The sequence below is a fragment of the Hyperolius riggenbachi genome, chromosome 8, assembly GCF_040937935.1.
Source record: "Hyperolius riggenbachi isolate aHypRig1 chromosome 8, aHypRig1.pri, whole genome shotgun sequence".
Lineage (NCBI taxonomy): Eukaryota > Metazoa > Chordata > Amphibia > Anura > Hyperoliidae > Hyperolius > Hyperolius riggenbachi.
Genome location: NC_090653.1, coordinates 9,207,297 through 9,233,443, shown reverse-complemented (window position 1 = coordinate 9,233,443; position 26,147 = coordinate 9,207,297). Strand labels below are relative to the sequence as shown.

Here is a 26,147-nt window from a genome sequence, read left to right as displayed (position 1 = left end):
TCACATTGTATCGTATAGCGTTATGGTAACACACTGCTTGCAGTGCACACGTTACCAGGTACAGGAGAGCATACTTTTCATTGCCTGTATGCGTCACTGTACCTACTGTATATGACGGCAATGCAGCGTTAATGTGCGCTATCACCTTTTTTTTGCATTGTGTTGTAATGCTGCGTTGCGACTTTAACCCCCTGTGAACCGAGCCTTATTCACAGAATTCCACAGCAGTTAAAACGTCAAAGTGAACCATTCAACAGATCAAAACCTGTAAAAATTGCTTTATTTTGTGCACATCAATTAATGAGATTTTCAAGAGTTTTTTTATTTTTATTTTTTTATTTTAATACACATTTATCAGGAAAAAAAAAATAACATTTATAATTCATTCTGGGGTTTTTTATTTATTTTTTTTATTTTTTGTCCTTTAAAACTTTTCCCCAGATTTTCTGATTTCATTTCGGACCATCCCTAATTTCCAACCTGAGTGAATTTGCACAAAATGAACATACTATTTGCACTATTTGCATGAACTATACATGATTAGCACCTCACTGACCTTCCCTACCTCCTGATATAGAGCTCTATCCTCAGGCAGGGCCGGATTTAAGCCAAGGACATGGCCTAGGGCAGCACACGATCAAGGGCGGGTGGGCAGCAAGCTATACTAGGGGGTAGGGTCCCCTGGCTACCTATACTGGAGGGAGGGGGTCTTCAGGCTATCTATATGGAAGGGGGAGAGGGTCATCTGGCTACCTATACTGGAGGGTCCCCTGGCTACCTATACTGGAGGGAGGGGGTCTTCAGGCTATCTATACGGAAGGGGGAGAGGGTCATCTGGCTACCTATACTGGAGGGAGGGGGTGGGGTCATCTGGCTACCCATACTGGAGGGAGGGGGAGGGGACATTTGGCTGCCTATACTGGAGGGAGGGGACATCTGGCTACCTATACTGGAGGGAGCGGGAGGGCACATCTGGCTACTTATACTGGAGGGAGGGGGAGGTGTCATCTGGCTGCCTATACTGGAGGGAGGAGGTCTTCAGGCTATCTATACGGAAGGGGGAGAGGGTTTTCTGGCTTCTTATACTAGAAGGTGTGGGGGGGGGGGACTTCATCAGGATACTTAAACTGGAGGGAAGGAGGGGGGTTATCAGGCTATCTAAACTGGAGGGAGGAGGAGGGCACATCTGGCTACTTATACTGGAAGGAGGGAGGGAGAGGTGTCATCTGGCTACCTATACTGGAGGGAGGGGGGTCCTCAGGCTATCTATATGGAAGGGGAGAAGGGGTCGTCTGGCTACCTGTACTGGAGGGAGGGGACATCTGGCTGCCTATACTGGAGGGAGGGGGAGGTGACATCTGGCTTCCTATACTGGGGGAAGGGGGGTCATCTGGCTGTCGCTACTGAAGGGTGGCGGCCCTGTCCTCAGGCTTGCCTATCAGGTAGTTTTTAATAATATTAATAACGTTTATACTTTTATATAAAAAGTGACTTTACTGATTAATTGGAGTGTACTCCTCCTCCCAATTACCCTTAAAGTTTTTTGGTTTTTTTGCTTATCAGGTGTTGTGCAGCTCTGTGACTTCACCTGTTTGTGACTTTATAATCTGCATTCTGCATTTTTTTATACCTCATAATTTGGGAGCGTTGAGCTGCGGCGCGCCACAAATATGACATGTTCTGAATTTATTCCTCTAATGTGCGGAGAGGTAAGAAATCCCGACTGTAAATTACTGATTAAAAGCTTTGGCACTGATCGGCACAGCGATCCATCACGCCGGCCGTGTCAAAGATTCCTGACACCCGAATATTTCTGGAAAAACGCGGCCGCGCTATTCTGATTTATCGACTATGCAGAACACAATAAAAGAGGCAAAAAAAAGACAAAGGGAAAAAAAGAGAAAACTTTACATTTCAGTTAAAATACAGATTTTCATACAGCGATTATTACCAGCAGTGAAAGATAAGAAATACAATATATATAACGGGAGATTTTATGTAAAATATTTGGATAAGATGTAGTAGAATTGCCATCCTGTGGTCCTGCAGAATTTCATCCGATTCCTCCAGCAATTAACAGGAGCTCCTCCTACTTGTCTGTATACTGAATGGGGGTTTATAAAAAGGCTGCACACTGAATGGGGGCACATATAAGGGCTGCGCACTGAATGGGGCCGCATAAAGGGGGCTGCACACTGAATGGGGGCACATAAAGGGGCTGCACGCTGAATGGGGGTTAATAAAGGGGCTGCACACTGAATGGGGGTGCATAAAGAGGCTGCACGCTGAATGGGGTGCATGAAGAGGCTGCATAATGAATGGGGGCACATAAAGAGGCTGCATAATGAATGGGGGCATGTAATAATTGCAGTATTTGTATAGCACTTTTCTCCTGGCTGACTCAAAGCACTACAGCTGCAGCCACTAGGGTGCGCTCTATAGGCAGTAGCAGTGCTAGGGAAACTTGCCTAAGGTCTCCTACTGAATAGGTGCTGGCTTACTGAACAGGCAGAGCCGATATTCGAACCCAGGTCTCCTGTGTCAGAGGCAGAGCCCTTAACCATTACACCGTCCAGCCACTGCCCATGTAAAGGGGATGTGCACTGAATAGGTGCACATTAAGAGGCGAGTCAGGCATAATTTTGGGCTCAGTAAATTTGGGCTCAGTAAGTAATTTGAAGACGGAGCCCAAATTACGATAAAAACAGCCAACGCGGCCGGGACTTTTGCAGGAGCAGGGTGAGCAGTTTTTTGGCTTTACTCTGCACACACATTTCCCAGGGCCTTAATTACATGCACACGAATGGGGTTACATAGAGGGGCTGCACAGTAAATTGCAGCACATAAAGGGGCTGCACACTAAATGGGGGCTAAAGATAAGAACAAAAGGGACTGGGGCTTCATGGAAGAGACTGTACACATAAAAGGTGTTTCATAGAAGGAACTGTACATATGGATGGGGAAACCATGGAGGGGCCTGTACACGTGGAAGAGGGACACATGGTATAAAGACTGTACACATAAGAGGGGTTTCATGAAATGGACTGTACATATAAACAGGGGGATGTAAGGGATTTTATAGATGGCTGGGAGAACATGAAGGGGACAGTACACATGGATGGGTGAATGTGAGAGGGACTTTATACATGGATAGGGGGACATAGAGAGGACTGTACACATGGATGAGGGGCATGGAGAGGACTGTACACATGGATGAGGGGCAAATGGAAGTGACTGTACACATAGATGAGGGGCATGGAGAGGACAGTACACATGGATGAGGGGCATGGAGAGGACTGTACACATGGATGAGGGGCAAATGGAAGTGACTGTACACATGGATGAGGGGCATGGAGAGGACAGTACACATGGATGAGGGACACATGGAAGTGATTGTACACTTTGACAAGAAGAACATGGAATTGGCTGTACACATACATGGGGAGAACATGAAGGAGGACAACATGGAAGAAGGGATATAAAATCTTAGAAAGCTTAACCACGCCTTATGGCCACACCCATATTTTGGACACCCCAAAATATCTAGTGGTGCTTTGTAGAGATGCCACAAGTGCAAGAAAAGAAGCACCCCCAATGCTAAAACCCCTTACGCCTCAGATTGCCTATTGGCCCACCAGTGAACGCTACTTTACCCTCCTCCTTCCCCATTTCTGCAGACAGAATCTTGGCAAGGGCTGTCCAGGGACCCCACGGACCTGTTTCTAGAGATATCCTTCACTCAGAGCTGGACCAATCAGCAGCTGGGATGGGAGGAGTTACTGCTACACAAACTGAGAGCCCAGGATGGCAATTCTTGTATTTGGATTAGAATATGAAGATTGTTGAGCTGTCTTACACCCTGCCCAGCATCCGGGCCACCCACCAATTACAGGGCATGATGATCCTGCAGATGACGCGGCCGGAGCCGTAGCAGTAAGGATAAGGGTAGAATCCCAGGAGGGGTTCGCACACTCGCTGGCAGTATCGCTGTCCACGGCGGCAGTGGTAGCAGCAGAAACCTCGGCGATCGTATGCCTCGTGCAATTCCAGCCCAACCTCTCTCTGCAAGACAAAGGGTGCAAAAAAGCTTGTCACAAATGGTTGGCACATAGTCTAACAAAATACACAGGAAATAATATAAGGAGGAAGGCATTTTCCCTCAGGCCAAGCTACTTTAAAAAGTACCTGAGGAGACATGTGACATAAGATAAACGTGTATGTACAGTACAAAACTGTAACGATTGGTGTCAGCACGCAGAGAGAATCTGATTATTGGTGATCTGCAGTATCACCGATAATACAGATATATTGCTAACCTCTGGACACCTTTTGGTATGTGAGTGTTTGGTGCAACAGTAGTACTTTGAGTAATGCACCTGCAGAGCAGGTGATAATAGACAGTAAAGAGACACTGCTCTGAGAGAGAGCACAGGAACCTTCCAGCAGCCTGAGACTCCTCAAGGGGTGGAGTCAGGCTGAAGATAGGGAAGGCCAGAGAGTAAATGAGACACCTGAAGGTGGATGTCACTATCTGGTCTGGAGACTATCTCTTAATAGGAGAGATAGCTCTCGAGGTCGGACACGCCTGGTCGGTAACACACGGACAGATAAAGTACAAAGACAGAAGGCTGATTCGGTATCCAAGGCAAGCAGGGTCTGGCAACGGAATATCAGATATGCGAGGTACCAAATCAGAAGACAGAGGAGTAGTCAGAAAAGCAATAAGTCATAGCAGATCTCAAACAATGCCTAGTCTGGGTGCGAGGTCCGTGGTCTCAGCACCCTGGAACTAGTCTGAAGAATAACACAGATGATAATAAAGTTCCCTAGTCTGGGTGCGAGGTCCGTGGTCTCAGCACCCTGGAACTAGTCTGAAATATAACACAAATGATAGTACAGTTCCCTAATCTGGGTGTGAGGTCCTTGGTCTCTACACCCTGGAACTAGTCTGGAGTATAACACAAATAATAGTACAGTTCCCTAAGCTGGGTGTGAGGTCCTTGGTCTCTACACCCTGGAACTAGCTTAAGCATAAACAGAATAACAGTTCAAGTAATCTGGCTAAGTGTGAATTCCCAGGTCCACCTGGTTCAAACACACTGTTGGATCTGACTAAGGTCTGAGTGCTTCCACGTAGTGATCGCAACAGCAGACAACTTGCAACTGGCCAGCAGAAACTATATATGGAGTAGTGCTCTCCAGCCCCACCCCTAATTGCTCAACCAATAGTATCCTGCTCAGGAGTCAGCTGATCGGCGTGGTCAGCTGACTCTCCCTGCCTAGTATAAGAATTCTGCCTCTCAGCGCGCGCGTGTGTATTCCTAAGCCTGTGTGCACTAACAGACCCAGCCACACCAGACACACGCTGCCGTGTGCAAACCGCCGTGCTGGACGTGGAACCAGCCGCCTGACTGTTGTTGCATGCGGCGGCTTTTCCGCGTTCCGCCCTGCCACTAGACACACGCTTCCGCGTGCAAACCACCGCATTGAACGCGGAACCAGCCACCTGACTGTTGTTGCATGCGGCGGCTTTTACGCGTTCCGCCCTGCCACTAGACACACGCTTCCGCGTGCAAACCGCCGCGCTGGACGCGGAATCAGCCGCCTCCTCAGTAGCACACGCGGCGGCTTTTCTGCGATCTCTCACAAAAACATACTAATAACCAGACTGTTTTATTTTGCTGCCTGAAAGAGTTAATTTTTAGGCTTGGAAGTGACAGCTTCTGTCACTTGTAGGAATATAGTAAACATCACTGATAAGCTAATTACAGCCATAAAAGTCTTCCTGGCAGAATACAACTCCTGAAGGCGGGGAGAGATAGGAAAAGGTCAATAGTTCATTTATTTTAACTCTGGATCACTTAATAGGCTGCCGTTGAGCACAGACAACAAAACATTAATTCTACTTTGTAGCTGTTAAAAAAATACAAAATAAAACCATAGGATATCTAAAAAAAAAAAAAAAAAAAAAAGTCATTTTTAGGAGTAGAAGGATAAATACAATTGTTTATCTCATCAGTTTATTTTCACCTCGGGCTTACTTTAAAATGGACGGTTTGGGGGCCATCTGCATACGCTAATAGCACCACATTGTTAGTAATCCAGCTAAGCAGAAACTCCAGAGAACACAACCCCCCCCAGCCCCGCCTCTTTCTTACTGATTGGAAGCCGGGAAGATTGTGTTTTCAGTATGGGCCTGTTTCCACTGGGTGCCACGTCCGTTTCCGAATCGGACACAGACTTTTGCGAAGTTGCAGCCGAACTGCTATAGCTGAACCATGCAGTGGACACTGTTGTTGGGGGGGACACATACGATTTGGATTTAACCTATTCATTTTAATAGGCTGAGATTCTGCGTCCAATTCCTGCCTAGTGGAAATAGACCCCAATTGTGTCGTAGAGAAGCCGCTTAAGAGTGATAGACAGCCTGGAATGCTGTAATACCTTCTGAAAAAAGCTCAGACGCGGCAGGGCGCTGAAAAGCAGGAAATGCGCTGCTGAGCTCTGGAAAGCTGAGTCACCACAACTTAAAGGAATACTATCAATGCCCAAGTGTTCTAAAAGGACAATGTACAAATAATGTCTAAGTAGCTGTGTAAACATTTTTCCTACTTTTCATGTTAAACATCAGAGGCAAAAGCTTTAATTTATTGAGTGTAGGATTTAGCTATATTGGGACAAATCAATTGCAGAAGGGGTGTCTGCTTCAATGCACAGCCAGAGTTGCATATCAGACTACAGAGTATTTTTCTCTGAAAGCAAAAACAGTGTGAAAAGCTGTGACAATTACAAATGTTCATAACAAGTTTCCTCTGCTCTCTTCAGACACTTCAGTCAGAAACACAGGACACAGAAGCTGCATCCGTTGGGAGCATTCTCTCTGTCACACACAGAGTTACACATAGGGTTAACTGATCAAGTGTGAGGGGAATTTCCCCTCTCCTCATGGCTCATTCTGCCATCAGTTTTGGCGTCAGTAATTTTTATAAGTATTTTGATAACAGTAAATAAAGAGGTTGCTAGTGAAATGTATACACCAGTACTTAGCAGCACTTCCCAAACAATTCCTATCTCAATTGAAAAAAATATGTAAATCGATAGTGTTGCTTTAATCACCCTATATCTGACTATTCTAGAACTGCCCAAAGTTTACACCACTCCTCATTCCCCATAACCCTTCTCCAAGGGCTACTTGGTTGTGTTTGTCCCCAAGTCACATGGTCACAGTCCACCCCTGCCGCCAACCCAAGGTTGTTGGCTGCAACAGATCCAACAGGCCCAACACCATGCAAAGGATGTGGGTTAGTCTTCTGGCTGTAGGAACTTCCTGACCTGCCATGTATGGACTGAAGTCCATCTTCACTCTAAAGAGAACCTGAGGCATAATGAATGTCCACACGTTAATACTTACCTAAGGAGAGGGAAGCCTTCAGATTCTCCAAAGGCTTCCCACGTTGTCCTCCTCCGCTGCCCGGGACCCTCCTTAGTAGGGATGGTCAATAATGCCGAATTCCAATTCCATGAAAATTCCAATTTCCATCAATGACGATTTACCAATTTCCGAAGAGTCTTTTTTTGCATTCTCTGATTGGCTTAATACTTCCGAGTTGATACGGAAGTATCTTACCAGTAAGAGAATATAGAATTTTAACGAGGTAATCAGAATACCAGGGGAAGTTTAGGCCAAGCACAAGAATACTTGTGATTGGCCTAAAGTAGCCTACTACTTGCTCAGTGGTATATTGTAATTGGTCTACAATGACCGCGGTAATCCTATTTGTCGTAGAAAAAAATCTGCATTCTCTACTCTGATTAGTCTAATGCTTCCGATTTCCGTTATTGAGCTAAAATTACAGAGTTGTGGTAATCAGGGCTGTGGAGTCGGTACAAAAATCTTCTGACTCCAATACCGACTCCGACTCCTCAGTTTATGAAACCACTGACTCCAACTCCAGGTACCCAAAATGACTCCGACTCCGATTCCTTAGTCTAATACTTACCAGGGCTGTGTATCTTGTACAAAAATCATCTGACTCCGACTTCAACTCCGACTCCACAGCCCTGGTGGTAATCTTGTATCTTTGCAGAGATCTGAGTTCCATTTTCCGAGTTCACTTTAGATGGTAGAGAAGACCTTAGCATACAAAGCTCTGAGAATTTAGAGAAGCCTTTTTCTATTTCGTGCAGCCAATGTCCTCCGCCCACAACTACATTCCAAACTTTGATTTGGCTGACCCTTTCACTTTTTCCCGCTCCACAGAAAGAAACAAACATCATTTTCTAATGGACTGCTGCCAAGTGGCCCAAAATAAAATGCCACAGACCGAATTCCCAGCAAACGGCAGTGCCAATCATAAAGCGACAATTACCCACATGTTTACGGTGCGGATAAGAGCGTGAATTCAGGTCAGCGTCATTCAGGGAATTTTGCTAATTTACCCGAGTCCCGAGGTCATTAACCTTCCCCGCCGCCGCAGTGCACACCATCTGTGCCGATAGCGAGCGCGCGCCATTCATCATAACCATCATAATATCTGTAATCTATGCAAGAGCTTTAATGAATTGTCTGGGAATAATCTCGGCCGCCGATTCGGAGGCTAATCAGAATTTGTCTTTCTGCGAAGAGCCCTCCGACTCTCCGGGCCGCTGTTCAAGCGGGGGAGGGGGGAGAAGAGACCGCCGAAATAAAAAATGATTGATATTTGAACGCAGCGATGTGGCGGGCAATGCCTTCAGGTACAGTAATGCCGTCCTCAGTCAAATCGCTCATTTGCATGGGTAATTGGCAGGCCATTAATGGCTCATTAAGATCGCGGGGAGGGAGACGGCGAAACAGAAGATGGAACAGCAGGGAGGGAGACGGTGAGCGCAGATCACGCGAGGGAGCATCCGGAACCTGCCCAAACTCGCTGACAAACTTTACAAAAAGAGAAAAAATCAACACAAAATCGCCATCAGTCTAAAAATAGGAGATGGCATGAAATCCCATAGAAGTTTAATTAGATTTGCAGAGCCCTGCGCAGGAACATGGTCGTCATTTATTGTCAGCCTAGAAAGTCACACAAGCTTTATCATCGGCCTAGACAGTCACATAAGCTTTATCATCGGCCTAGACAGTCACACAAGCTTTATCATCGGCCTAGACAGACACATAAGCTTTATCATCGGCCTAGACAGTCACATAAGCTTTATCATCGGCCTAGACAGTCACACAAGCTTTATCTTCGGCCTAGACAGTCACACAAGCTCTATCATCAGCCTAGACAGTCACACAAGCTTTATCATCGGCCTAGACGGTCACACAAGCTTTATCATTGGCCTAGACAGTCACACAAGCTCTATCATTGGCCTAGACAGTCACACAAGCTTTATTATCGGCCTAGACAGTCACATAAGCTTTATTATCAGCCTAGACAGACACACAAGCTTTATTATCGGCCTAGACAGTCACACAAGCTTTATCTTCGGCCTAGACAGACACACAAGCTTTATCATCGGCCTAGACAGTCACACAAGCTTTATCATCGGCCTAGACGGTCACACAAGCTTTATCATTGGCCTAGATGGTCACATAAGCTTTATCATCGGCCTAGACAGTCACACAAGCTTTATCTTCGGCCTAGACAGTCACACAAGCTCTATCATCAGCCTAGACAGTCACACAAGCTTTATCATCGGCCTAGACGGTCACACAAGCTTTATCATTGGCCTAGACAGTCACACAAGCTCTATCATTGGCCTAGACAGTCACACAAGCTTTATTATCGGCCTAGACAGTCACATAAGCTTTATTATCAGCCTAGACAGACACACAAGCTTTATTATCGGCCTAGACAGTCACACAAGCTTTATCTTCGGCCTAGACAGACACACAAGCTTTATCATCGGCCTAGACAGACACACAAGCTTTATCATCGGCCTAGACGGTCACACAAGCTTTATCATTGGCCTAGACGGTCACATAAGCTTTATCATCGGCCTAGACAGTCACACAAGCTTTATCATTGGCCTAGACAGTCACACAAGCTTTATCATCGGCCTAGACAGACACACAAGCTTTATCATCGGCCTAGACAGTCACACAAGCTTTATCATCGGCCTAGACAGTCACATAAGCTTTATCATCGGCCTAGACAGTCACACAAGCTTTATCATCGGCCTAGACAGTCACACAAGCTTTATCATCGGCCTAGACAGTCACATAAGCTTTATCATCGGCCTAGACAGTCACACAAGCTTTATCATTGGCCTAGACAGTCACACAAGCTTTATCATCGGCCTAGACAGTCACATAAGCTTTATCATCGGCCTAGACAGTCACACAAGCTTTATCATCGGCCTAGACAGTCACATAAGCTTTATCATCGGCCTAGACAGTCACACAAGCTTTATCATCGGCCTAGACAGTCAGATAAGCTTTATCATCGGCCTAGACAGTCACACAAGCTTTATCATCGGCCTAGACAGACACACAAGCTTTACCATCGGCCTAGACAGACACACAAGCTTTATCATCGGCCTAGACAGTCACACAAGCTTTATCATCGGCCTAGACAGTCACATAAGCTTTATCATCGGCCTAGACAGTCACACAAGCTTTATCATCGGTCTAGACAGTCACACAAGCTTTATTATCGGCCTAGACAGTCACACAAGCTTTATCTTCGGCCTAGACAGACACATAAGCTTTATCATCGGCCTAGACAGACACATAAGCTTTATCATCGGCCTAGACAGTCACACAAGCTTTATCATTGGCCTAGACAGACACACAAGCTTTATCTTCGGCCTAGACAGTCACACAAGCTCTATCATTGGCCTAGACAGTCACACAAGCTTTATTATCGGCCTAGACAGTCACATAAGCTTTATTATCGGCCTAGACAGACACACAAGCTTTATTATCGGCCTAGACAGTCACACAAGCTTTATCTTCGGCCTAGACAGACACACAAGCTTTATCATTGGCCTAGACAGACACACAAGCTTTATCATCGGCCTAGACAGACACACAAGCTTTATCATCGGCCTAGACAGTCACACAAGCTTTATCATCGGCCTAGACAGTCACATAAGCTTTATCATCGGCCTAGACAGTCACACAAGCTTTATCATCGGTCTAGACAGTCACACAAGCTTTATCATCGGTCTAGACAGTCACACAAGCATTATAGTCGGCCAAGACAGTCACATAAGCTTTATCGTCAGCCTAGACAGTCACACAAGCTTTATCATTGGCCTAGACAGTCACACAAGCTTTATCATTGGCCTAGACAGTCACACAAGCTTTATCATCGGCCTAGACAGTCACACAAGCTTTATCATCAGCCTAGACAGACACACAAGCTTTATTATCGGCCTAGACAGTCACACAAGCTTTATCATCAGCCTAGACAGTCACATAAGCTTTATCATCGGCCTAGACAGTCACACAAGCTTTATCATCGGCCTAGACAGACACACAAGCTTTATCTTCGGCCTAGACAGTCACACAAGCTCTATCATTGGCCTAGACAGTCACACAAGCTTTATTATCGGCCTAGACAGTCACATAAGCTTTATTATCAGCCTAGACAGACACACAAGCTTTATTATCGGCCTAGACAGTCACACAAGCTTTATCTTCAGCCTAGACAGACACACAAGCTTTATCATCGGCCTAGACAGTCACACAAGCTTTATCATCGGCCTAGACAGTCACACAAGCTTTATTATCGGCCTAGACAGTCACACAAGCTTTATCTTCGGCCTAGACAGACACATAAGCTTTATCATCGGCCTAGACAGACACATAAGCTTTATCATCGGCCTAGACAGTCACACAAGCTTTATCATCGGCCTAGACAGACACACAAGCTTTATCTTCGGCCTAGACAGTCACACAAGCTCTATCATTGGCCTAGACAGTCACACAAGCTTTATTATCGGCCTAGACAGTCACATAAGCTTTATTATCGGCCTAGACAGACACACAAGCTTTATTATCGGCCTAGACAGTCACACAAGCTTTATCTTCGGCCTAGACAGACACACAAGCTTTATCATCGGCCTAGACAGACACATAAGCTTTATCATCGGCCTAGACAGACACACAAGCTTTATCATCGGCCTAGACAGTCACACAAGCTTTATCATCGGCCTAGACAGACACACAAGCTTTATCTTCGGCCTAGACAGTCACACAAGCTCTATCATTGGCCTAGACAGTCACACAAGCTTTATTATCGGCCTAGACAGTCACATAAGCTTTATTATCGGCCTAGACAGACACACAAGCTTTATTATCGGCCTAGACAGTCACACAAGCTTTATCTTCGGCCTAGACAGACACACAAGCTTTATCATCGGCCTAGACAGACACACAAGCTTTATCATCGGCCTAGACAGACACACAAGCTTTATCATCGGCCTAGACAGTCACACAAGCTTTATCATCGGCCTAGACAGTCACATAAGCTTTATCATCGGCCTAGACAGACACACAAGCTTTATCATCGGCCTAGACAGACACACAAGCTTTATCATCGGCCTAGACAGTCACACAAGCTTTATCATCGGCCTAGACAGTCACATAAGCTTTATCATCGGCCTAGACAGTCACACAAGCTTTATCATCGGTCTAGACAGTCACACAAGCTTTATCATCGGCCTAGACAGACACACAAGCTTTATCATCGGCCTAGACAGACACACAAGCTTTATCATCGGCCTAGACAGTCACACAAGCTTTATCATCGGCCTAGACAGACACATAAGCTTTATCATCGGCCTAGACAGTCACACAAGCTTTATCTTCGGCCTAGACAGACACACAAGCTTTATCATTGGCGTAGACAGTCACACAAGCTTTATCATCGGCCAAGACAGACACACAAGCTTTATCATCGGCCTAGACAGTCACACAAGCTTTATCTTCGGCCTAGACAGTCACATAAGCCTTATTATCGGCCTAGACAGACACATAAGCTTTATCATCGGCCTAGACAGACACATAAGCTTTATCATCGGCCTAGACAGACACACAAGCTTTATCATCGGCCTAGACAGTCACACAAGCTTTATCATCGGCCTAGACAGACACACAAGCATTATCATCAGCCTAGACAGTCACACAAGCTTTATCATCGGCCTAGACAGTCACACAAGCTTTATCATCGGCCTAGACAGACACACAAGCTTTATTATCGGCCTAGACAGTCACACAAGCTTTATCGTCGGCCTAGAAATCACACAAGCTTTATTGTCGGCCTAGATAGTCACACAAGCTTTATCGTCAGCCTGGCCAGACACACAAGCTTTATCATTGGCCTAGACAGTCACATAAGCTTTATCATCGGCCTAGACAGTCACACAAGCTTTATCATTGGCCTAGACAGTCACATAAGCTTTATCATTGGCCTAGACAGTCACACAAGCTTTATCATCGGCCAAGACAGACACACAAGCTTTATCATCGGCCTAGACAGTCACACAAGCTTTATCTTCGGCCTAGACAGTCACATAAGATTTATTATCGGCCTAGACAGTCACACAAGCTTTATCTTCGGCCTAGACAGTCACATAAGCTTTATTATCGGCCTAGACAGTCACACAAGCTTTATCATCGGCCAAGACAGACACACAAGCTTTATCATCGGCCTAGACAGTCACACAAGCTTTATCTTCGGCCTAGACAGTCACATAAGCTTTATCATCGGCCTAGACAGACACACAAGCTTTATCATCGGCCGAGACAGTCACACAAGCTTTATCATCGGCCTAGACAGTCACACAAGCTTTATCATCGGCCTAGACAGTCACACAAGCTTTATCATCGGCCTAGACAGACACACAAGCTTTATCATCGGTCTAGACAGTCACACAAGCTTTATCATCGGCCTAGACAGTCACACAAGCTTTATCATCGGCCTAAACAGTCACACCAGCTTTATCATCGGCCTAGACAGTCACACAAGCATTATAGTCGGCCAAGACAGTCACACAAGCTTTATCATCGGCCTAGACAGTCACACAAGCTTTATCATCGGCCTAGACAGTCACACAAGCATTATAGTCGGCCTAGACAGTCACACAAGCTTTATTATCGGCCTAGACAGTCACACAAGCTTTATCATTGGCCTAGACAGTTACACAAGCTTTATCATCGGCCTAGACAGACACACAAGCTTTATCTTCGGCCTAGACAGACACACAAGCTTTATCATCGGCCTAGACAGTCACACAAGCTTTATCATCGGCCTAGACAGACACATAAGCTTTATCATCGGCCTAGACAGTCACACAAGCTTTATCATCGGCCTAGACAGTCACACAAGCTTTATCATCGGCCTAGACAGACACATAAGCTTTATCATCGGCCTAGACAGTCACACAAGCTTTATCATCGGCCTAGACAGACACACAAGCTTTATCATCGGCGTAGACAGTCACACAAGCTTTATCATCGGCCAAGACAGACACACAAGCTTTATCATCGGCCTAGACAGTCACACAGGCTTTATCTTCGGCCCAGACAGTCACATAAGCTTTATTATCGGCCTAGACAGACACATAAGCTTTATCATCGGCCTAGACAGACACATAAGCTTTATCATCGGCCTAGACAGACACACAAGCTTTATCATCGGCCTAGACAGTCACACAAGCTTTATCATCGGCCTAGACAGACTCACAAGCATTATCATCGGCCTAGACAGTCACACAAGCTTTATCATCGGCCTAGACAGTCACACAAGCTTTATCATCGGCCTAGACAGACACACAAGCTTTATTATCGGCCTAGACAGTCACACAAGCTTTATCGTCGGCCTAGAAATCACACAAGCTTTATTGTCGGCCTAGATAGTCACACAAGCTTTATCGTCAGCCTAGACAGACACACAAGCTTTATCATTGGCCTAGACAGTCACATAAGCTTTATCATCGGCCTAGACAGTCACACAAGCTTTATCATCGGCCTAGACAGTCACATAAGCTTTATCATTGGCCTAGACAGTCACACAAGCTTTATCATCGGCCAAGACAGACACACAAGCTTTATCATCGGCCTAGACAGTCACACAAGCTTTATCTTCGGCCTAGACAGTCACATAAGCTTTATTATCGGCCTAGACAGTCACACAAGCTTTATCTTCGGCCTAGACAGTCACATAAGCTTTATTATCGGCCTAGACAGTCACACAAGCTTTATCATCGGCCAAGACAGACACACAAGCTTTATCATCGGCCTAGACAGTCACACAAGCTTTATCTTCGGCCTAGACAGTCACATAAGCTTTATCATCGGCCTAGACAGACACACAAGCTTTATCATCGGCCTAGACAGTCACACAAGCTTTATCATCGGCCTAGACAGTCACACAAGCTTTATCATCGGCCTAGACAGTCACACAAGCTTTATCATCGGCCTAGACAGACACACAAGCTTTATCATCGGTCTAGACAGTCACACAAGCTTTATCATCGGCCTAGACAGTCACACAAGCTTTATCATCGGCCTAAACAGTCACACCAGCTTTATCATCGGCCTAGACAGACACACAAGCTTTATCATCGGCCTAGACAGTCACACAAGCTTTATTATCGGCCTAGACAGTCACACAAGCATTATAGTCGGCCAAGACAGTCACACAAGCTTTATCATCGGCCTAGACAGTCACACAAGCATTATAGTCGGCCTAGACAGTCACACAAGCTTTATTATCGGCCTAGACAGTCACACAAGCTCTATCATTGGCCTAGACAGTCACACAAGCTTTATCATCGGCCTAGACAGACACACAAGCTTTATCATCGGCCTAGACAGACACACAAGCTTTATCATCGGCCTAGACAGTCACACAAGCTTTATCATCGGCCTAGACAGACACACAAGCTTTATCATCGGCCTAGACAGTCACACAAGCTTTATCATCGGCCTAAACATTCACACAAGCTTTATCATCGGCCTAGACAGTCACACAAGCTTTATCATCGGCCTAGACAGTCACACAAGCTTTATCATCGGCCTAGACAGTCACACAAGCTTTATCATCGGCCTAAACAGTCACACAAGCTTTATCATCGGCCTAGACAGTCACACAAGCTTTATCATCGGCCACGACAGACACACAAGCTTTATCATCGGCCTAGACAGTCACACAAGCTTTATCATCGGCCTAGACAGTCACACAAGCTTTATCATCGGCCTAGACAGTTACACATGCTTTATCATCGGCCTAGACAGTCACACAAGCTTTATTGTCGGCCTAGACAGTCACACAAGCTTTATTGTCGGCCTAGACAGTCACACAAGCTTTATTGTCGGCCTAGACAGTCATACAAGGTTTATTGTCGGCCTAGACAGTCACACAAGCTTATTGTCAGCCTAGACAGTCACACAAGCTTTATTGTCAGCCTAGACAGTCACACAAGCTTTATCATTGGCCTAGACAGTCACACAAGCTTTATCATTGGCCTAGACAGTCACACAAGCTTGCTACCTGTTACAGGGGATTCTGCAGTGGTTTTGCTGGAAAATGCGGTTTATTCACGTCAGTTCTACAAACTGTCAGTAAGTCTTTATCCAGCTCACTTGCTTTTTGTACTTATATGCAAATAAACCACAGCAATTCAACAGCAAATCTAAAACTAGAGGCGCAGACAGATCAGGGTCATCCACAAGGCAACTAGGCAGGTGCTTGGGGCCTAGTGATTGTCAAGGGGCCCACCTTCCACCTTCTCTGACCTCTCTCCACCTTAGATTACCAAAAATGGAACCAATGCTACTACATTGGCTAAGGCTTTGTTTTATCTTAAAGTGAACCTAAACTCTTGCACGGGACAGAAGGAAAACAGAGCAATGCCCCCTCTATGTATTTAGAGAGTTTAGCCTGTCTAATTCCCCCTCATCTGTGACTAATCACAAGTTGTTATTTGATCTCTTGGCTGTGTCAGCTGGCTGCCTCAGCAGAGCTGCTAATTTGTAAACAGAGGATGTTAACTCTATGTCTGCTTCCTTGAAAGCAGGAAGTAGACACACTGCAGATTTATTGGAGGATTTGTATCAGCTGTAACAACAAAATGTTTTCCTTTAAAGGTTATTATGATGTTGCTTATTTTTCAGAGCAAAGAGGAAGTTCTAAGTTCAGGTCCCCTTTACTCCACCTCTGATGCATACACACGTCTGCCTCCATGTAATATGAGCGTTTACCTGTACAATCTGGCTCTCACACTACATGGAGGTGGTAATGTAACATTGGCCAATCAAAATTGGATGTGTCATTACAAATGAGAGTGGTCAGTGGTCATTGCCAAGCAGCACCCTCCCAAACCCCAACCTTTCTCCAGCGTCATCTCAGCTTTGGGAACACGTCATGTGACTAGGGAGCTGCATTTACATAAAGGGGGAGGGGCCATACTGGCAGCACCCCAAGTGCTCACACTGCACAGGAACACCCCCCGCAACTGCGCCCCACAATCTTTCTTCCAAGTGGGGAGCAGTTGTGGCTTTCTCAGTGGTGGTAGCACTAGGGGCGCTGCCTGCGCTGCTCCCCTCTATCTGGGGTGCGGTTGCGGGTGATGTTCCCAGGCAGTGTGAGCACTTGGGGTGCTGCCTGGACTGGGCCTCTCCCACTTTAGGTAAAAGCAGCTCTCATGTCACATGGCCATTGTAGCCAATGTCACATTGACCATCAGCAACACTCGCGCTTCCATAGGGACAAACCGGGAGATTTCCCAGGGCCCAAGCACCAGCTGACACTCCCTTGGTGGCACCTAACCCTAACCACCCCCCCTGGTGTTGCCTAAAACTAACCGCCACCTAGGTGGTGCCGAACACTAACCACTCCACTTGGTGTTGCCTAACCCTAACCACTCCCTCCGCAGAAACACCCTTTTAGATATATTAACGATAATACCTTCAAAAACGTAAAAACTGTACTTATTAATGAAAAAATATGAAAAAAAAACTATACCGTTATAAACTTCTAAAACGATAAACTACCTCAACAACTATAACATTATAATGTTATTAAATACATTTTTTGCAGCTCCCTTTTTTCATGCTTTTTTTCGCTGTATCCTACTAATATAATAAATGGGAAAGTTTGGATGTTTGGATGTTTGTTACTCGACCACGCAAAAACGGCTGAACGGATTTGAATGAAATTTGGCACACACATAGTACATTACCTGGAATAAAGTATAGGGTACCTTTTATTCCCATAACCAAAAAGGGGGCGGAGACAAATACACATTTCACTGGAAAATGTAAACTGCAGCCATTCTACACTGTTAGTGGTAGGGTTCTCAAACTTTGCACAGTTGGTCGCTGGGTGACTGGGATTAATATTCAGAAAGGTGGGTGGAGTCTATAAAAGTCAATCAAAATTAACCTACTTAACCTATATAGCCTCAAACCTGGTATAGTTGATCATTGGGTGACTGGGGTTCAATTTCAGAAAGGGGGTGGAGTCACAAACAGCCAATTAGATCTGTTTAATTCCAATGCAAATTATTGTTGCCAAACACAGCAAAGCTCACAAACTTGGTAATTGAGTAATTGATTAATTGTGTGTTAGGGTTAGAAAAGTGGTCACAGCCAACACCAGCCAAATACATAAGCGGGCAACGTGGGGTCATAAGTGGGCGGAGACAAATACAAATTTTACTGGGAAAATGTAAACTGCAGCCATTCTTACAATGTTAATGGTAGGATTCTCAAACTTTGCACAGTTGGTCGTTGGGTGACTGGGATTAATATTCAGAATAGTGGGTGGAGCCTACAAAAGCCAATCAAAAATTACCTATTGATTTTTTAGGGGTAGATTTCATTGCTGCCATTCTTGCACTGTTAATGGCACAAGCCTTAAACCTGGTACAGTTGATCATTGGGTGACTGGGGTTTAAATTGATAAAAGGGGGTGGAGCCACAAACAATCTAATTTGTTTCATTTGAATGCAGGTTATGGATGCCAAAAACCGCAAAGCTCACAAAATTGGTCATTGAGTAATTGAGTAATTGTGTGTTAGGGTTAGGAAAAGTGGGCGCAGCCAACACCAGCCAAATACATAATCGGGCAATACCGGGTCATCAGTGGGCGGAGACAAATACACATTTCACTGAGAAAAAGTAAACTGCAGCCATTCTTACACTTTTAATGGTAGGGTTCTAAAACTTTGCACAATTGGTCACTGGGTGACTGGGATTAATATTCAGAAAAGTGTGTGGAGCCTACAAAAGAAAATCAAAATTCAACTATTGATTTTCAAGGGGAATATGTAATTGCTACCATTCTTGCACTGTTAATGGCACAAGCCTTAAACCTGGTACAGTTGGTCATTGGGTGACTAGGGTTCAAATTGAGAAAAGGGGTGGAGCCACAAACAGCCAATCCGATTTGTTTAATCTCAATGCAAATTATTGAAAGACCAAAGACCGCAAATCTCACAAACTTGGTTATTGAGTAATTGTGTGTTAGGGTTAGAAAAAGTAGGTGGAGCCAACACCGGCCAAATACATACCTGAACAATGTCAGGAAATCAGTGGGTGGAGAAAAATACAAATTTCATTGGGAAAATGTAAACTGCAGCCATTCTTACACTGTTAATGGTAGGGTTCTCAAACTTTGCACAGTTGGTCACTGGGTGACTGGGGTTACTATTCAGAAAAGTGGGTGGAGCGTACAAAAGCCAATCAAAATCCACCCATTAATCTTTAAGGGGAATATTTAATTGCTGCCATTCTTGCACTGTTAATCACCTGTACCTGGTACAGTTGGTCATTGGCTGATTGAGGTTCAAATTCAGAAAAGGGGTGGAGCCACATCCAATCAGATGTATTTTATTTCAATGCAAATTATTGATGCCAAAGACCGCAAAGCTCACAAACTTGGTCATTAAGTAATTGTGTGTTAGGGTTAGGAAAAGGGGGCGCGGCCAACACCAGCCAAATACATACCCGGGCAACGCCGGGCGTCCAGCTAGTTAACAATAATTGCATTAGAGTCTATGGCAGCGCCCTTTTTGTCCACCCTCAGGCGGCGCTCTTTTTTCCTGCTACCTGCAGAACTCGCTATCCACTTATGGAGAGACCAGGGGGTCCGCTAGCCAGCTCTGGGGCCTGGGGAGCACCTAATACTATCTAGGAGGGAGGTTCAGGAGCAAACTGGGCAGAGTTGAGGGTCTGGGGGGCGGGCCCGTATCATTTTTCTCCAGGGCTCCGCTGTAGCTAGAACCAGCGGCCCAGGCGATGGTCTCTTATAGTCGCTGAATTTAAATTCACATCCGAGTTTTAAAAACAGCCCTGATGCATTCTGGGAGCTTGCTCCACCAATTGCTTTTCAAGAATTCTTCTCACAGAAATTAGTTTGTTTTTTTTTTCAGTTTTTTTCCCTGTCGTTCTTTTAGCCGATATTAATCCAATAAGAATAAATCAGGATAGGTTAGCCTGGAAATTAACCGCAGTGCCGACGGCTTAGTGTAATTTTGTAATAATTGATTTAAAGCCGTGCTCATTAAATCTCGCTACGTGACGATCCGGGAGGGGTTCCGATCTCCTCGTCTTGTGTAGCATCGTAAATAAACAGGGTATGTTTGGAATAACAGCCCAGCTTTTCTCTATTAATCAGCTGAATCGGAGGATAAGGATCTGCTGCAGCTGAGAATCCTCTCTCCAGTTATAAACAGCTGTTTATAGAATGTCTGTACAGATGCCCTGAGTGCCTGGAGTTGCCCAGCAGGGGGCAGGAAAGCATTGCCCCAGCCCATTGAGGGTATTTTGGGGATTACTGCAATCCTTCCAGTTGAGATCACATGCCTCGTTTGATCTAACACTGCAGTTACTATTATTAAAGTGGATCCGAGATGAAAAACTAACTATAACAATTAACTTGTCTATATATCTTATGTAAAGTTTAGATAGTTTACACAGCATATCTAGCTGCAAACAGCTTTAATAGAATATGATTGATTATTCCTGTGATACAATGACAGCAGCCATGTTGTTTGTAAACATTACACAGAGGCAGGCTTATCTGTATCTTGAGCAAAAAAAAAAACGAATCCCCTCCTCCTCCCTCCTCCCCTCTGCCTCTGAAATCTTTGGCTAGTAACACCTCCCCCTCCTCCTGTCCAGACTGAGCTCCCATGACCCCTTGCTACTGTCTGAAAGTGCCAAGGCTCTCTGAAAACCTGTGGGCGTGATTTATTTAGTTTATAGGAAATTAGAGTATTAAAACAAAAGCAAAAAAAGTATTTGGCTTGAGGAATGCCCTATAAACAATAGGAAAGAAACACAATTATGCAATGAGTAAAAGTTCACCTCGGATCACAAGAAAGGACAACGTTTCACATTGGGGCACTTTTCTGCCGCGCTTTGCTGGTCGCTGGCAGAAAGCAGTGATGGGCCGAAATTTTGCTTATGTGAAATGTCGCATCAAAATTTGCAATTACGCATCGTAATCATAATACGAAATTTCAGGGAACAATCACAATTCATTTGGTATGTAATAGTAATATTTCATAATTTCGCTTAATTTTTCCGATTTTGCTAAACTTTGTGTTGACTTTAGCGGTTAATAGCAAAGTCCCCATACAAGCTATTGCTACCAAAATTGCTACATATGTTAAGGAGGATAGTGGGTACAATTCAAAAAAATAATTTTTCAAAAAGACCTTGTAGTTTTGTTTTTGAGAACATCGATTTTAAATATACAAAGAAAATTGGTTTTTAAACTGTCATTTTTTAGTTTAACTACTTTGGCCTCCTGGACGTACTAGCTACGCCCAGGAGGCCATGTGCGCTGCCGCGCTCCCCCACGCACACTCCCAGCCCGCGGTTCGCTAGCCAGGCAATCAGTGAATTGGGCTATGGTGCCCAGTCACTGATTGCTCTCCCCCCGAGAAAAACCGTCAGCTTCGCACGGAAGCTGAGGTTTTGCTGTCCCTATTTCCCCCGACGTCACTCTAAGCGTCCGTGTTATGCTTAGAGTGACATCATTGTAAACAAACTCATGGCTGCCATCTTGTGGCCGAAAAGCGAACTGCATGAAAATGCAAAAAAAAATAAAAAAATAGACCAATATGTACAAAAAAAATTGATTTGCATCCCACCTTCCCAAAAATACCCACATCAAATGTTTAATAATAATAAAAAAAAAACATTACAATTAAAAAAAAAAAAACATAAATATTTACCTAAGGGTCTAAACTTTTTAAATATCTATGTAAACATTAAATATTTCTATTTTTTTTTTTTATTATAAGCTTGTAAATAGTTATGGATGCAAAACGGAAAAAATGCACTTTTATTTCCAAGTAAAATATTGTCGCCATACATTGTGATAGGGACATAATTTAAACGGTGTAATAATCGGGAGAAATGGGCACATACAATACGTGAGTTTTAACTGTGGAGGCATGTATTATTTTAAAACTATAATGGCCGAACACTGAGAAATAATGCATTTTTTCCGTTTTTTGCTTATTCTTCGTGTTAAAATGCGTTTACAGTAAAGTGGCTCTTAGCAAAATGTACCCCCAAAGAAAGCCTAATTGGTGGCGGAAAAAACGAGACATAGATCAGTTCATTGTGATAAGTGGTGATAAAGTTTTATAGGCTAATGAATGGGAGGTGAACATTGCTCGGATGCATAAAGTGAAAACGACTGAAGGCTGAAGTGGTTAAAAAACATTTTTTCTTTGCATTTTTAAAATCGATTTTCTCAAAAACTACAAGGTCTTTTTGGATTTTTTTTTTTACTTGTACCCAACAATTCTCCTTAACATATGTAGCAATTTTGGTGTCACTACCATTTGCTATTCGCTGCCAAAGACGGCATGAAATTTCACAAACTTTTAGGTGAAATTACGAATCACTATACGAAATCAATTGAATTTACAAATCGTAATTACGTATAAGCGTAAATGTGAAAATGTACGTCAAATTTTTTGCGTAATCGTAATTAACTGATTACAATCATCGCTGGCAGACAATACCAAAGCACAATGCCAGAATCCCCTCAGACCTCCTTACACACACCTCTCAACTTCCTGAGATGGGAAAGAGGGACTTTAAGACACGCCCCTGACCACACCCACACCACACCCCTGACCACACCCACACCACACCCCTGACCACACCCACACCACACCCCTGACCACACCCACACCACACCCACACCACACCCCTAGCCACACCCACACCACACCCCTAGCCACTAAAAAGTCATAAGCAAAAGATACAATTTTATAATTCAAACCGCACTGGTCCTATCTATCGCATATTAACATTTGAAATTAAGAAAAATATCAATTTAAAGGATGGAAATCAAGTTTAAAGGAAAAAAGATGCACAGGAGGGATTTGGTTCCCAAAGAGGGACTGTCCCTTTGAAAAAAAGGGACAGTAAGGCTATACCTTTCACAAGACTCTTAGCAGAACCTTTCCATAACTTCCATGGTTTATGCTAGGACAGCTTTACCATGTAGTGTGGTTCATGGTCTAGAGCCTAGGTTCTCAACATGCGGTACGCGTACCCCAGGGGGTACTTCTGATGGTTCCAAGGGGTACTCGGGCTTCATACACTTAACCAAGAATAACCAATTTAGAGTGTTAGAAAATTATAAATCTTATTTAAACAACCACCAAATTAGTATTTTAGCTAATTAAAAGCAATAGTAAATACTTGGAAGTTGTTTAGAACCATTATCATGCACTACGATTCAATATCTATTTGTTCAGGGGTACTTGTCATAATGGTTACTATGCTAGGGGGTACTTGGTGAGTATGCGGGTTTTAAAGGGGGTACATACCAATAAAATGTTGAGAAACACTGGTCTAGAGGGTAAGACAGATACCTACTAGCTACTACACACTGCATCCTGGGTTCAAATCCCAGCTATGGTATATAAGCTGTTTTGAAAATCTGCAATTCCCTACTGGATGATATAAGAGGATGGATGAGAGAGAGAGAGAGAGAGAGAGAGAGAGAGAGAGATTCATTATTCAGTTGCCTATCTTTTAGAGCAGAGAGGAAGTTCTGAGTACAGGTCCACTTTAATGTAAGTGAACTGTCTTTAGACTGAGCTGACGGTTTGCAGGGAAGGGCTCTTTGCTCGGTGTGTTTGGAAGCTCATTAGGATTGCGTTGGTGTCTCCGGCGATGAGAGGGAAGCAGGCGTCTTTGGTCTTCCGTGTAAACACACACATGTTGCTTCCCTCACATCTGGAGAAGAGAACAAAGCCGAATCTTCCATCGTTTGTGTGCGGGACGGGAGGACTTTGATGAAACTCGGATCTGATGTCTCCGGGAACCAGAAAAGTACCAAACAAGATGAAAGGTGAGAAAGTCTCCCCCTCTCCTCATCCTCTATACTGCTAATCTAATTACCAAACAGAAGGCTGAGGGTTTTATCTGTGATGGGCTCTGTCTAAAGGTGTGTACACTACACACGTCCAACAAGCGCATGACCAACCGAACGACCTGACGAACCTCTTGACCTGATGAACCGCATGACCTTTACATCCACACGTCTAAACCACTAAATGATCAACTCGGTTGCATAATGCGGACGCAATTGGTATGACGGACTGCACAATATGGCCGCGTTCAAAACAAGCACAAGTTGTTCAAACGACTTGTACATGTACACACACAACCAACTGCTCGATATCAGCCCAACAGTTGTGTGAGTAGATCCAATGGTTGGATCCGAGAAAACCGTCTGTCGCTTGTACGTCGTTTCTGCACGTACACATGCCAGATTGTCTTCCAACAGACTAAAGTCAGACGATAATCAGGTAGCAGGTTGGTCCGTGTGTACGAGGCTTTAAGCACACCTGTCATCGCAGGCAAGTAGATTACGGGATTATGATGGTGGGTGAGCTTTAAAATATTGGACAATACAGGGTTAATGGAATCCTGAAGTCGCGAGAGAAGTATGGAGGCTGCCATTGCTGCTGAGAATGGGGAAAATGCTGACTGGACGGCTTTCTTACCGGTTCTGTAAAGATACAAGCAGGATTTTCATCGTCCAAAATGATTGTCTTCGATTGTTACTGGTGAAAATCTCCTGTGTTGGACATGTGTCCTCCTCTGGTACGGGTGGGCATTTGAGCTCCCACTGCAGCTGGCAACAGTCCCCCCCCCCCCCCCCCCCCCCCCCTGCCCAACAAAGATGCTCCTTTGGATTTAACGGAAATTAAATTTCCGCATCTCCAATCAGAACTTGAAAATCGGAAAGCGGAAATCGTATTTCTGCAGAAAAACCACATTACAGCAACTCGGTAATATTAGCCCAGTTACAGAACTCGGAAACATTGGACCAATCAGAGAATACAAAAAATGACCCAAACAGTCAGTAATCTCCATTGGCAGAAATCAGAATTATCTGCGGAATCGGACATTTTTGACCATCCCTGCTCTCCGACCTCTCTCCATAGGAATACAGAAGTTTTGAAACCACCACAAGGAAAATGCCGATATTTCAGGGCCCCCGGGACCCCTTACTCACCGATATACATGGATTGACAACTTTCCATTTCTTTCAGATAAGAAAACAATTCTCATATCTATTTTGGTGCCTCAGAATCCCACATGCCTTATCTCAGGATAGTTTATAAAATGTCTGCCTGGGAGGTTACTCTTTACAAATATTATTATTATTATATTATTGATTTATATAGCACTGACATTTTACTCAGCCCTTTACAGACGACAGTCACTTGTGAAAACGATGTCAATAACTGGAGTACATGTTGTAGCTGCGCTGCTTGAGGTGGGTAAGGTGGTACTGCTAGTAGTAAAGTATAAGTCATTTACATTACGGATATTTTACAATGCACCACCCGCGAACGGAAAAGGATTGAGAGGAAATGGGGCCCCAGACAAGATAGCAATTTTTGACCTCCACTGATGGTCACCTGGCTTTTTTAGTTAGATTTGGTGGGGGTTGCATCCGCCAGGCCCCTAGACTCTCTCCAGGCCCTAGGCAGCTACCTACGTTGGCCTTTTGGATGATCCAGCTCTAGCCGCTACCCATTCTCACTTTAACCTTCCTGTCTTAAAGGATACCCGAAGTGACATGTGACGTGATGAGATAGATTTGAGTATGTACACTGCCTAGCACACAAATAACTATGCTGTGTTTCTTTTTTTCTTTCTCTGC

The 26,147-nt window shown here is 44.5% G+C and overlaps 1 protein-coding gene across 2 annotated transcripts in view; it reads right to left on the bottom strand.

Annotated features, from left to right (window-relative positions):
* Positions 1–294: 294 nt before the first annotated feature.
* Positions 295–26,147, bottom strand: part of TNMD (tenomodulin) — a 160,544-nt gene continuing 134,691 nt past the window's right edge. Inside the window, exons 7-8 of one of the 2 annotated variants that reach the window (XR_011023444.1) lie at positions 879–4,062; positions 295–842 (exon numbers count right to left, since the gene is read on the bottom strand). Coding sequence is in view for 1 of the 2 variants with exons in the window: in XM_068249989.1 (XP_068106090.1) it covers positions 3,853–4,062 (210 nt within the window). In the remaining variant the exon portion in view is untranslated. Of the gene's footprint in view, positions 4,063–26,147 lie in introns of both variants that reach the window. The other variant, XM_068249989.1, reaches the window with a different exon arrangement.